The sequence below is a fragment of the Maniola hyperantus genome, chromosome 22 (assembly GCF_902806685.2).
Source record: "Maniola hyperantus chromosome 22, iAphHyp1.2, whole genome shotgun sequence".
Classification (NCBI taxonomy): domain Eukaryota; kingdom Metazoa; phylum Arthropoda; class Insecta; order Lepidoptera; family Nymphalidae; genus Maniola; species Maniola hyperantus.
In genome coordinates, this window is record NC_048557.2 from 8,600,747 (window position 1) to 8,613,412 (window position 12,666).

Consider the following 12,666-nt stretch of genomic DNA (forward strand, 5'->3'; position numbering starts at 1 on the left):
TTAACATCAGGTGACCCGCCTGCTCGTATTTCGTTCGGTATTTTTATTTAAAAAAAGTTCTAAAGTTCAGCTTTCCAGTTCCAAGGATTTAGGCTAGGCGTTGATGAGTCAGTTTTTGCTTTGACTGACTTTTCGTATACCTATTTAGAGTTAAAATTATTAGACTAAGCAGCTAAGCCAAGTCTGTATTATACTACTTCGTTAAAAAATTAAAGGAATTTTGTATAAAACAATATCGATAAAGGGATACCGCAGGGAATTGTTGTATGCCCCATAATTAACATAATTCATATCTTCAACCAACACGTTCAAATTTCACATTTTTCTGTGCAATGATCATCTATTTTTAATATTCATAATAATTCATAAAACATAAAAGCAAGCCCAAGACGTATTATTTATAAGTAAAAGGAATACTATCAAGATAATATCGAAATACTTGGAAACCGAAGTGTAAAAGCTTATTATAAGCGCAGTACTCAGGTATGCAAAAAATTCGCTCTAGGCAAAATCGGTTAGCTATGAGATAGGGCAACATAATTACGGTAACGAGTGGTTGCATTAAGGATAAATAATGAACCATCGGCTGTTCTCGAAATATGTATTTTCAGTGTAAATATGTTATTAATACAGAAACACTTGATATGGGAATATTAATAGCAAACATGTCATACCATTTTTAACTTCTTTATATAACGTAATGTATGTAGATTGCCTCGAGGTGAATATTTGCTTTAAAAATAGTTGTGGGAAAAAGAATAGCACATCTAGGCTATAGCGGATTATATTAAAAGATGCTGTACAAATTAAAATTTAAGGAGTACCTAAATCTAATAAATACCTTCGTTGAAAACGCTTCAGACTAATGGACAGATTACACCTACCGAGTACAGTGGCGAGCCAGTGTCCTTGGCCGAGTACTCGGTTGGTATATAAACACTAACGAATGCAATTTCGCCGCAATTTCACAGCCACAGCACTGTCTCGGCCGAGTGACATTTTATTGTCTCGCTTCACTACTCGGTAGGTGTAATCTGCCCATAAGATATTGTGATTTCTATTCATTGTTTCAATTGAAATCAAGTGGTTTATATTTAAATAACGAGACATTTAATTCAAGTGGTCGATGATATTCTACTTTTATCATTTGTGTTATAGATATCATTAAGTTATTATCACCTACTTCATAATCTAAATATTAGTTGCGCCAACCTTAGGGTACCTAATAAGGGTGGTTCTAATACCTGTAACAGGTGATGCTGAGCTTTTTGAGCTAACAGCTGGCTGCTGGAGCTTTTTTCGGTTTTTCTTCTGCTTGAGGCTTGGTGTAGGATGCGCCGGGATAACCAACTCTTAGCTATAAGATGTTATGTATGGCACAGTTTAAGATATAAACGTTTTTCTTTCTTTGTTTCTTTCTGATGATGTTTACGCCCAGCTGTGAGATATTAACTAGCGGTTTTCTGTAATTTATCTTTTGCATTGTTTGGTAAACTATGGCCAAAAGTCTGCCAATCCGCACTTGGCTAGCGTTAGTGGCCAGTGGGTTAAACATTTCCCATCCTGTTATCTTGAGATGATTGTGATGATGCTTTGTCTTTAAACTAGGTCCATTCTTACAAAAATTACTTCGAATTCGGAATAATTTCCGACTAGTTGATGTCCGCGACTTCGTCCGCGTGGATTTAGGTTTTAAACATCCTGTGGGAGCTCTATGATTTTCCGGGATAAAAGGTAGCTATCTCTGTACCAAATGGATAATGCCTGCGATTTCATCAATACGGGTTTAGGTCTTCCAAAAACCTCGTGGGTCATTTGATTTCCGTGGCCTTCCTTCACCGGGTTGCAAGCCATTTCTGTACCATATTTTGTTAAAATCAGTTTAACGGATGGAAAGCCGTGAAAAGCTGGTAGACAGTCAGGCAGACATAAAGTTTCGCATTTGTATGGCTATTTATTAATAACGGACAAATCCCAAACAACTTAAACCCATGATTATCGCTTGTTATTGTTAGGTAGCCGATAATGATTGACGAATTCTTTCGCGGTGACTGTACCACAGCGGGCCTTGTTAAATCGATTAGTGCTTAGATAATACTATAAACCATTATAATGCCTACGTGTAGAATTTCGGTCATACGATTGTAAATTATATGTAGGCGTATAGTGTGATAGTGACGTCATTTATTTATTTAAACAACTTTATTGTTAACAAAATTATAGAGAGGAAGAATACAGGAAGAATGAAGCAGTGATAGCCTAGTGGTTAGGACGTCCGCCTTCTAATCGGAGGTTCGATCCCGGACTTTTTGGAATTATGTGCGTTTTAATTAATTACTCGTAAATATCACTTGCTTTAACGGTAAAGGAAAACATCGTGAGGAAACCTGCATGCCTGAGAGTTCTCCATAATGTTCTCAAAGGTGTGTGAAGTCTACCAATCCGCATGTGGCCAGCGTGGTAGACTATGGCCAAAACCCTTCTCATTCTGAGAGGAGACCCGCGCTCTGTAGTGAGCCGGTGATGGGTTGATCATGATGATGATGATGAAGAATACAGGGTACACTTAAAAAACAAAGGGCGACCCTATCACTAAAGTCATTTTACAGTAATTTCACATTTCGATGACCTAGGATAAGTGTGTGCCCTTGTTCTAAGAAATCCAGGGTTTAATATTTTTAGTGTTTATTTAGATTAAAGGAGAGAGAGCAACCAGAGGGTCAGCACGAAGTAATGTGATACGGTTCCGTGCTGATCTCGCAGAGGGGGAGGTCGTTTAGTCCGTGCGAGTCGGACACACCCTGTCGATAGACAAAAGTCCGTTAGGGATTTTTCCTCCTCCTAGTAAAAAAAAAAAGTGTTTATTTAGTTTAAAAATTGCATTTTATCACTGCCTTGTTGGTCTAGTGGTTAGCATGTTCGACTGCACATGACGAGGTCCTGGGTTCGACTCCCGGGTTGGCCCAAAACATTGTTTTGGCCACCGTGGCCGAAATTCAGCCGGGAAGACATTATAAGATCTCGCTAGTTGCTGGTTAAACATGTGAACTCTGAGCATAACTTTGAAACTCCGACTCAAATTTGGAATGGAGATAGCTTATAAACCTTTTTTCCGTGGGGATCCTCATGGATACCACCGCACCCGGGGAGGCACGGAGATTATATCGTACTCTTACCGACTAAAACCCCACGATGTTCCTCGCATCGCCTGGTGTCTGGGCTACGGGGCCAAACACGTTCAGATAGCTTATACCCTGACGTAACACATTCTTCTTCTCAATCGTTCACTCTTGACAGAGTGGTCGTGGCTATGAATTCTTCATTGCTGCTCGTGCGATCTCCTTCCACCGACTTGTCGAAGCTGACGAAGTCGCGGGTATCATCTAATTGTTAAATAGGTTTTGAAAAGAATTTTTTTTGCTTGCAGAGGTGACGCAGCTCGAAGACCCACGGCTAGAATGGCTGGGCATCCAGGAGGCGATGCTGAGGGATTACCTCCATACCGCGCAGGAGGCTTTGGAGGTGAGTGACCTCATTACTTTATACTGACTATTGTTTTTATTTTATTTATTACAGAATTAGACACATAATATGTTATTATTATTGATTTTTCCCATTAAAACATTACCTTTTATGGTTAACTAGATGATGCCTGCGACTTCGTCCGCGTGGATTTCGATTTTTGAAAATCCCGTGGGAACTCTTTGATTTTCCGGGATAAAGAGTAGCCTATTTCTTCCGCGGGATGCAAGCTATTTCTGTACCAAATTTCATCAAAATCGGTTGAACGGATGGGCTGTGAAAAGCTAGCAGACAGACAGACAGACAGGCACACTTTCGCATATATAATTTTAGTATGGATTATTTTTTCTTTAATGAGTTTTACTACTAAGGGCCGGTTTCACCAACGAAAAATAAGTCTTATCCGAGGGTTTGAAATTTTGGCAGGTTTTCATTACAAAAACTGTCATTACGCCCAATTTAATCCTCGGTCAAACGTTACTCGACGTTAGTGAAATCGGCACTAAGTAGCACATTACAAAATAAGTATCAATTAATAGCGAATTTCTATCTTCCCTCATTATTAAATACTACTACTATTACCTATAGGTACGTTTAATAATAATGCGATAATTTATATATTTATACTTCATAATCTCGATTTGAGACTATACCTATAAGTTTTAAAAATAAGTAGGTATAAATTAATATCTTCCCTCACTTATTAAATACTCATAGGTAAGTATTATTATAGGTAAATAATAATGCGATAATTTATGTATTAATACTTCATAATCTAGATTTGAGACTATATCATAGTGATATAGTCTCAAATCTAGATTATGAAGTATTATTGTTACTATAAGTTACCTATAAGTTTGTATTGCATAATATATATTTTGCTGTTTTATTGTTACGCAACATAGATATACTTAAAAACATAAACTATTAAACATAAACTATTAAATAGGTTTTTTGAACATTTATAACTCAAGATGCTAGAGATCTTGTTTTAAATGTTTAAACCACTTCTGCTACAGCTTCGTAATTTATTGCATTAGAATAGTGTAAGAGCCGGTAACGATTCTATAGCATTAAAATATTTCTATAAAATAGATAGAACGTCATCATGGAAGTGTTTTATTGATAGAAAAATATGGTTAAATTCGATTATACTTACCTAACATTTTAACATTTTTATGCAGGTATTTATTGAGAAACGTATTGAAATCTAAGACAAAGCCAGGAAATCCGCTCTTTTTAAGTCATTGTCTTGTGATTACACTTTTACGAATTTCTACATAAACTCTATACCTAAAGTAAATAGCAATTTTAATTTACAGCAAGTAAATTAGTTTTTGAACTTGTTTAAAAGGGCCAGTTTATAGCTAGTAGATCATAATATTATGTAAAATATATGTAATAGTGTTTTATATAAATACACACTTATCATCGCTGGGCATGCAAGTTCAGCTATGTGGAAAATCATAAGTTATCAGAAACTATAATTTAAAACTAGGTTATAAAACTAGGTTTTAAATTATTGAAAATATTTAAATAACTTTTAAGTCAAAATGTTATCTCTTGAACTAGCATCAGGGTTTTTTAGAGGCACACGCGCCTTTTATTGTATAACTGAAACAAAATGGCATCAAAAACGAAAATCGTAAAACATGACATAGCGGATTTTTTATAATTCAATACTAAAAATACTACATATTACGTAGGATTTTCTAGTTTCGAATTCTATATCATTATACTGTATGAAATATGTATTTGACTTTTCTTCTTTTTTACGTGAAATAAGGTCTGCATATTGTATAAGTCCACTAGACATATAATCTGCCAGCTCTTAGCCTAGGACCCGTTACTCCTTAATGATAAACAAAATATATAGCTCAAGCGACTTACCTAGATTCAATTTAAGAGTCTTTTCTACTCATCCTTTATCTATATAAATCTTTAAAAAGGTTGGAAACCTGTTTTACACGCTCAATGAATGTTGGAAAGCAATTAATTGACTTTTAGCAAAGCTGACATCATTTTCCCGTTTAGGATTGCGACTGTTAGGTATTTTATACTAGCTAAGACTCGTGACTTTGTACATCATCATCATCATCATCATCATCATCATGATCAACCCATGGCCGGCTCACTACAAAGCGCGGGTCTCCTCTCAGAGTGAGAAGGGTTTTGGCCAGAGTCTAACCATGGTCAAGTTCGGATTTGCAGACTTCACACACATTTGAGAACATTATGGAAAACTCTGATGCAGGTTTCCTCGTGATGTTACCGTCGTGACCACGACCCGTGCGATTGGGTTGAAATATCGAAACGCCAAATTAATCGTGGTAGGTGTGGTGTATACCCGTTATCTACATTAAAATAATTATGTCGTTAAACCACGAAATAAGCTATAATGATTTTATCATTAGTTTAAATAGACTACTATTATTTATAGATGGTAAAGGTTTGTAAAATCTGCTTGGCCAGCGTGGCAGCCAAACCCTTCAATCTGAGAGAAGACGCGTTCTCAGTAGTGAGCCGGCGATCAGTTGATGAAGGTTGTATTATGTCTGTAACATTCCTCAACCATCCAACGTTAACGGCAATTAAAAACAGATGATATTAATTTAATGGAAACACCTATCTCTAATGCGCACTCAAAACCGCATTAGGTGATCTTTAGTCTCTTGCAGAGATAACAATGGAATGCGATAACGCTGATAACAGCTGATAAGATAGATACTACGAGTATTGTTTCCAATTGAGCACTCAAGTAGTTATTATAATACCTAGCAATTAGCATCTATCTATATAAACGAAATATATAACAAAACTATTAATAATAATCCATATTCATACTTATATCTAAATATATAAAAGGAAAAGGTGACTGACTGACTGACTGATCTATCAACGCACAGCTCGAACTACTGGACGGATCGGGCTAAAATTTGGCATGCAGATAGATAGCTATTATGACGTAGGCATGCGCTAAGAAAGAAAGGATTTTTGAAAATTCAACGTCTTAAGGGGTGAAACAGGGGTTTGAAATTTGTGTAATCCACGCAGACGAAGTCGCGAGCATAAGCTAATATTATTATAAATGTGATAGTGTACCTATCTGTCTATCTAACAGCTTTTCACAATCACAGTCCATACCTGTTGGAGAACCTTAACCAATGATGGTATAGAGATAGCTTGTATCCCGGAAATGGACAAGGACATAGATGCTTTTTATCCCGGAAAATCAATGAGTTGCCACGGGATTATTAAAATCTTAATTCTGTAAATCGTGATCTATAAATTCAATAGTTAACAATAAATTAGATGTGGATAATAATAAGGCTTTTAAAAATCCCTTGGACTGGACACTCTTACAACACTGCGGAAGACGCAGCGTTGGAAGACCCCCCCCACTAGGTGGTCGGACGACATCAGACGAGTCGCAGGGAGCCGCTGGATCCAGGCGGCGCAAGACCGTGGCGTGTGGAAGTCCCTACAAGAGACCTATGTCCAGCAGTGGACGTCTATTGGTTGATGATGATGATGATGATAATGATGATGATGGACACTCTTATATTGTCTACGGGATACAAATAACACACATGCCTCTCCTTCTTTAGGGACTTATTAACCTTCCTAAATTTAAACGACTAAATGGTTTCGGTTATAATTTCAGAGCAGTGTAATATGTGTGTTACACTGCTCTGAAGTTAGTAACAAAATCATTTAGCAGTTTAAATTTAGGAAGGTGTAATAACCCCTTTAGATATAGCATTGAAGTGTGAATAACCAAGTCTATTATATTCTAATCTGAATAATTCTAAGCTAATCTGAGCACATTTCGTAAGGAATTTCACCCTCACCATCTGGGTGTCTGGTGCACTTCGACCGTCCGCTGCGCCAGATCCTTCTTTCCACGCACGTGCAAACTGTGGAACCAACTCCCATCGGCGGTGTTCCCACTAGATTATAACATGGAGTTATTCAAGGGGCGGACCAACAAATTCCTAAAAGGCCGGCAACGCATCGGCGGCTCCTCTGGTGCTGCAAATGTTCATAGGCGGCGGTAATCACTTAACATCAGGTGACCCGCCTGCTCGCTTGCTCGCTATATCTATTTAAAAAAAAAAAATTCGATCTTACAGCTTGTAAATCTATTGCAGCTCGATCACGTATGCACTAAACTGATGCAGATATGCTATTTGATAACGGGCTTCTCGGACTTGGCTTGGACGTGATGTATTTAGACAACCTCTTGAGCATTCGGATTCTGATTCAGAGAAATCCGGGTGAAACTGTGCTGAGATATAACACACATTTATTACAAGACTAATAACGGCACGTTAAATATGAAAAAAACTACCTTATGCCCGCGACTTCGTTTTCGCGTGGACTACACAAATTTCAAACCCATGTACCCCTTTATGCTTTGAAATTTCAAAAGTTCTTTCTTAGCGGATGTCTATTGTCTGCATCATAATAGCTATCTGCATGCTTTTCAGCTCGATCCGTCCAGTAGGTAGTTTAAACTGTGCGTTGATAGATCAATCAGTCATTCAGTCAGCCAGTCAGTGAGTTAGTCAGCTTTTCCTTTTATAAAATGTATAATATAGATTATTATAGAGTAGCTAACCTCTTCCAGGTTAGCTCGCTTTCATCTTATACTGCATCATCACTTAGCACCAGGTGAGACTGAAGTCATGGGCTAACTTATATTTGAATAAAAAAAAAGCAAAATTACATGTCGACTTTGGATCTCCACCAGATTAAAGTCGACAAGTAAGTTTGACGTAAAGACTTGACCTGCGTATAGGCATCAACGATAAACTTTATTTGACGTCAATAGATCGATAGCGGGACAAGTAAACAAAAAGAACTGAGATCACACCGAGATCCAATCATAAATGTGATCGTTTGATCTTAGACCCCACTTTGTATAGATTACTATGGAATGCGATCATAATCTGTGTTTATGTAAATCATAACTAAATTATGCAAAATTATTATAATATTGAAGCTGTGATAGCCTAGTGGTTAGGACGTCCGCCTTCTAATCGGAGGTCGGGGGTTCGATCCCGGCACGCACCTCTTACTTTTCAGAGTTATGTGCGTTTTAAGTAATTAAATATCACTTGATTTAACCGTGAAGGAAAACATCGTGAGGAAACCTGCATGCCTGAGAGTTCTCCATAATGTTCTCAAAGGTGTGTAGTAAAGTCTACCAATCCGCACTTGGCCAGCGTGGTAGACTATGGCCAAACCCTTCTCACTCTGAGAGGAGACCCGTGCTCTGCAGTGAGCCGGCGATGGGTAGATCATGATTATAATATTGTATTTAAATACACGTACAATTTTTTCTAAGTTCAAAAGCAGCTGTTTTAAGTTATTACGCAAGACAAAGCTAAGTACAGATTAAAATCCGCCTACTAACTAAACGTGTCTAACCAAAACCTGAGTTCCGGAACCCTAGTCGTAGTCAAGGGCTAACTATTATAATCGAATAAAAAACCGGCCAAGTGCGAGTCAGGCTCGCGCAATGAGGGTTCCGTACTACAGTCGTATTTTTTCGACATTTTGCACGATAATTCAAAAAATGCATAAAAATAAATAAAAATCTGTTTTAGAATGTATAGGTGAAGACCTTTCATATGATACCCCACTTGATATAGTCACTCACTTCGAAAGTTGAAAATACTAATTATTAGTTCATGACCACAATTTAATTTTTTTTTGTGTGATCTAACCCTAAATTCACGGTTTTCAGATTTTTCCCTAAATGTCAGCTATAAGATCTACCTACCTGCCAAATTTCATGATTCTAGGTCAACGGGAAGTGCCCTGTAGGTTTCTTGACAGAGAGACAGACAGACAACAAAGTGAGCCTATAAGGGTTCCGTTTTTCCTTTTGAGGTACGGAACCCTAAAAATACAGACTTTCTGTCTATCCATCTTATCCATCTATCTATCTTTAGTAGAAAGGCAGCGTGACGTAGAAGTACGTACGTGGTAGTTTTTTCGTTTTGAAAGTATGTGAATCACAACAATGTAACACCGCTAACTGTAAACCGACAAAGTGGATTATAATAATCTTGGTATGCGAAGCTTTTCCGGTCGAAATCCACTAATTTCCTATAATAATCTGCTGCCTACTATTTTGTGGCTTGGTATGTTACCCAGCTAAACTAATACCTTGTCGTGGTATGCGGTAGCCTAGTGGTTATATTGTTTTTATGCTTAGCATAGGTTTGAATTCGGGTTGTAGATATTTTTTAATTTTCGACTTAAACGTGTGGTGAAGTAAAGTAAAAAAAAAACAATTTTTTTACTTTACTTTACCATTTATGTGGCCCTTCATCCGCATTTTATGTGGCCCGTCATCGATCCATCCATACTAATACTTATTATAGATGCGAAAGTGTGTCTGTCTGTCTGCTAGCTTTTCACGGCTCAACAGTTTAACCGATTTTGATGAAATTTGGTACAGAGAGTTAGCTTACATTTCGTCCCATCTCTTATCCCGAAAATTCAAACAGTTCCCATGGATTTAAAAAAAACCTAAATAAGAATGAAGTCGCGGGCCTGGGCTAGTTAAAAAATAAATAATAGATTCTATCAACATCATTATAAATTTAATTATAAATTATAAATTTTTCAGATGCTAGATATTTATCTAGCATCTGAAAAATTTCTCCCAATCAATTAAGTATAGATACGCTCCTTTCTACGCGTATAGAATAGATGAACTCCTTCCTTATCTCTCTTATATGGGCACAGACGGAATTCCTTCGCCCATTTTAGCCAGTTGCTAAACTTCTAGTCGGATATTGCGTTCCGTTGCGTGATTCAATCACTCGATAACCGCTCCAGTTCGTCGTATACTACGAATTCCGCGAATAGACGCCGGGTCTGCGCCCGCTCACGTATCTGTGGAACGTCTTGACGGACTGATCCGTGGTATCTTTGAATGTTATGATATAATATTAAACTCACAGGAAATAACATTATATCATCATAGTTAACCTATCGCCGGCTTACTATTGAGCACTGCTCAAAGAATGACCATGTTCACTTATGAGAAGCAGAAGAGCTACATAAGAAAGTTATCTGTGTAGAAAATGGAAGTAGCCCTTCCTTAATGTAACCACGGTCTTCAGATTCTCTCCTCCAGGAACTTTACGCTATATCAGGGGGCACGGCAGTGCCCCCGCCAAGACGAGCCAAACTAAAGGACGGGGCACTACGTACCTTTTCTCGAAGCGTTTCGTCGTATTTTCGAGCAGTCATAACTTCGGTCTGGATGACGCTAGAAAGCTGAAATTTTCAGAATAAGGTGTCCTCAGCAAACTATTAAAAATACTAAGTATCATTTATTTAATCATTATATCGTCAAAATATCATTCAAAAACATTTAATTGACCTAGGTTAATTTGTGATTTATATGACATGTCAAGAGTCAAAATATACAAATTCTAAAAGGATTCTACTGAAAATAACCGTCAAGTCAATATATAATATTTAAAATGGTTATTACACTTAACTAATAAATGACGTGGATTGCACTTATTTTGGAAGATCCTCTATTTAATAATCACTAAGAAATAATTTATTTACTCAATTGTGCTCAGAATCAGTACTAATGTATACATACATACAACTTACAAGGTACGTGATTTCACGTAGACTAACGGCCAAGAACCACATGCCTTTTCGGTAGATAGTTCAGCTAACATAATTAACGTTGGACCGACCCACAGTGACATCATCTAATGAATGCGAATTGAATAATTTAGTTTGTTTATTGTTATGTAATCGTGATTGCACTGGTGTACTGACCTGGCCAATAAAGCTGAAGTAATGGCCTATTGCTGGGGCATTGCAGGCCAAAGGCCTCCCGATGGATATTAAATTTTAAAGTGGTTGCCATCCTAAAGGTAAGAAGAGGGCTCAATTGATTTGAAATCATTGGCTTAGATCGATTTAAACGTATTTGAAATCGTGGTTTAGAATATAATATAATATAATATAATATAATATAATATAATATAATATAATATAATATAATATAATATAATATAATATAATATAATATAATATAATATAATATAATATAATATAATATAATATAATATAATATAATATGTCGGAGAACAAAGGGGGATGGCCGACATCAGAAGGTAGTAATTTCAATTACAATCATTTTAATACTCACTTATCACACGTGAAAACCACTAGCGTAACGTAACGTAGCTAAACCTAACCCTACCTAGCGACCGGCTCCACCATGTCCCCATACCGGCCCCAGACCAACCAGCTAACCTAGCACACCAGAATTAGTTCAATTAACATCAACTACAACGATCACGTTTGTCTAATACAAATTGGAACGATACAAAAGGACTCACCCGATAAACAACCTGTCTAGATCGCCAAAACACACTCACAGCAACCTTTCACAACCTAGTAGTATAACCTCAAACAACTGAAACCACATTAGGTCACAACGACAATGATAATAATAAAACCTACAGTACGACACACATAGTATCCACTGAGAAGCGACTCTGGCCAAAGCCAAACGAATAATGTCTCGAGACACACTGCGCATCTCATTTTATAATCTCACAATGACGGTGGGGACGATGACGCGATGTTCAATGAGCAAAGTCTTTACAATTAAATGGCGGAGAGCCTACAAATATAATAAACTTTTACAAGTACTTTTGAATCGTCAATTAGTTTAATTTACCACTGGTTCAGAATGCCGTTCCTACCGAGAAGAACCAGCAAGAAACTCGGCGGTTGCTCATTTCAAGTGATCAATTTGCAATATTATTATACAAGATCGCAGTAAACATAGGATTACCTAGCGTAGAAAGGTAGGTTATCTGGGACATGTTCTCAGTAGAGCGGAGCGAGACTAATCATTAATCTATGTTCTCAGGTTTCAGATTGCCTGAAGATTGCTTTAAGCCGTAACTTTCAGGCAATCATGATGCTGTAAATAGAGGGCTAGAGAAATGTCGGTAGAAGAAGTTAGAAATATCAGGATTTGACAGGGATAGCTAAGGTAACGCAACAAACTCGTTTGACGAAAATAGGGCATTACAAATGAGAAATATTGGGTGACTAGGTTTAGGTGATCCGTCCAGTCGCTTG

General features: G+C 37.3%; 1 protein-coding gene across 1 annotated transcript in view; it reads left to right on the top strand.

Moving 5' to 3' along the window:
• The window catches only part of kibra (WW and C2 domain containing protein kibra), a 113,860-nt gene that overhangs the window by 38,528 nt on the left and 62,666 nt on the right, over positions 1-12,666 (top strand). The window contains exon 3 of the mRNA XM_034980499.2: positions 3,428-3,522. Coding sequence (XP_034836390.1) covers positions 3,428-3,522 — 95 coding nt within the window. The remainder of the gene's footprint in view (positions 1-3,427; positions 3,523-12,666) is intronic.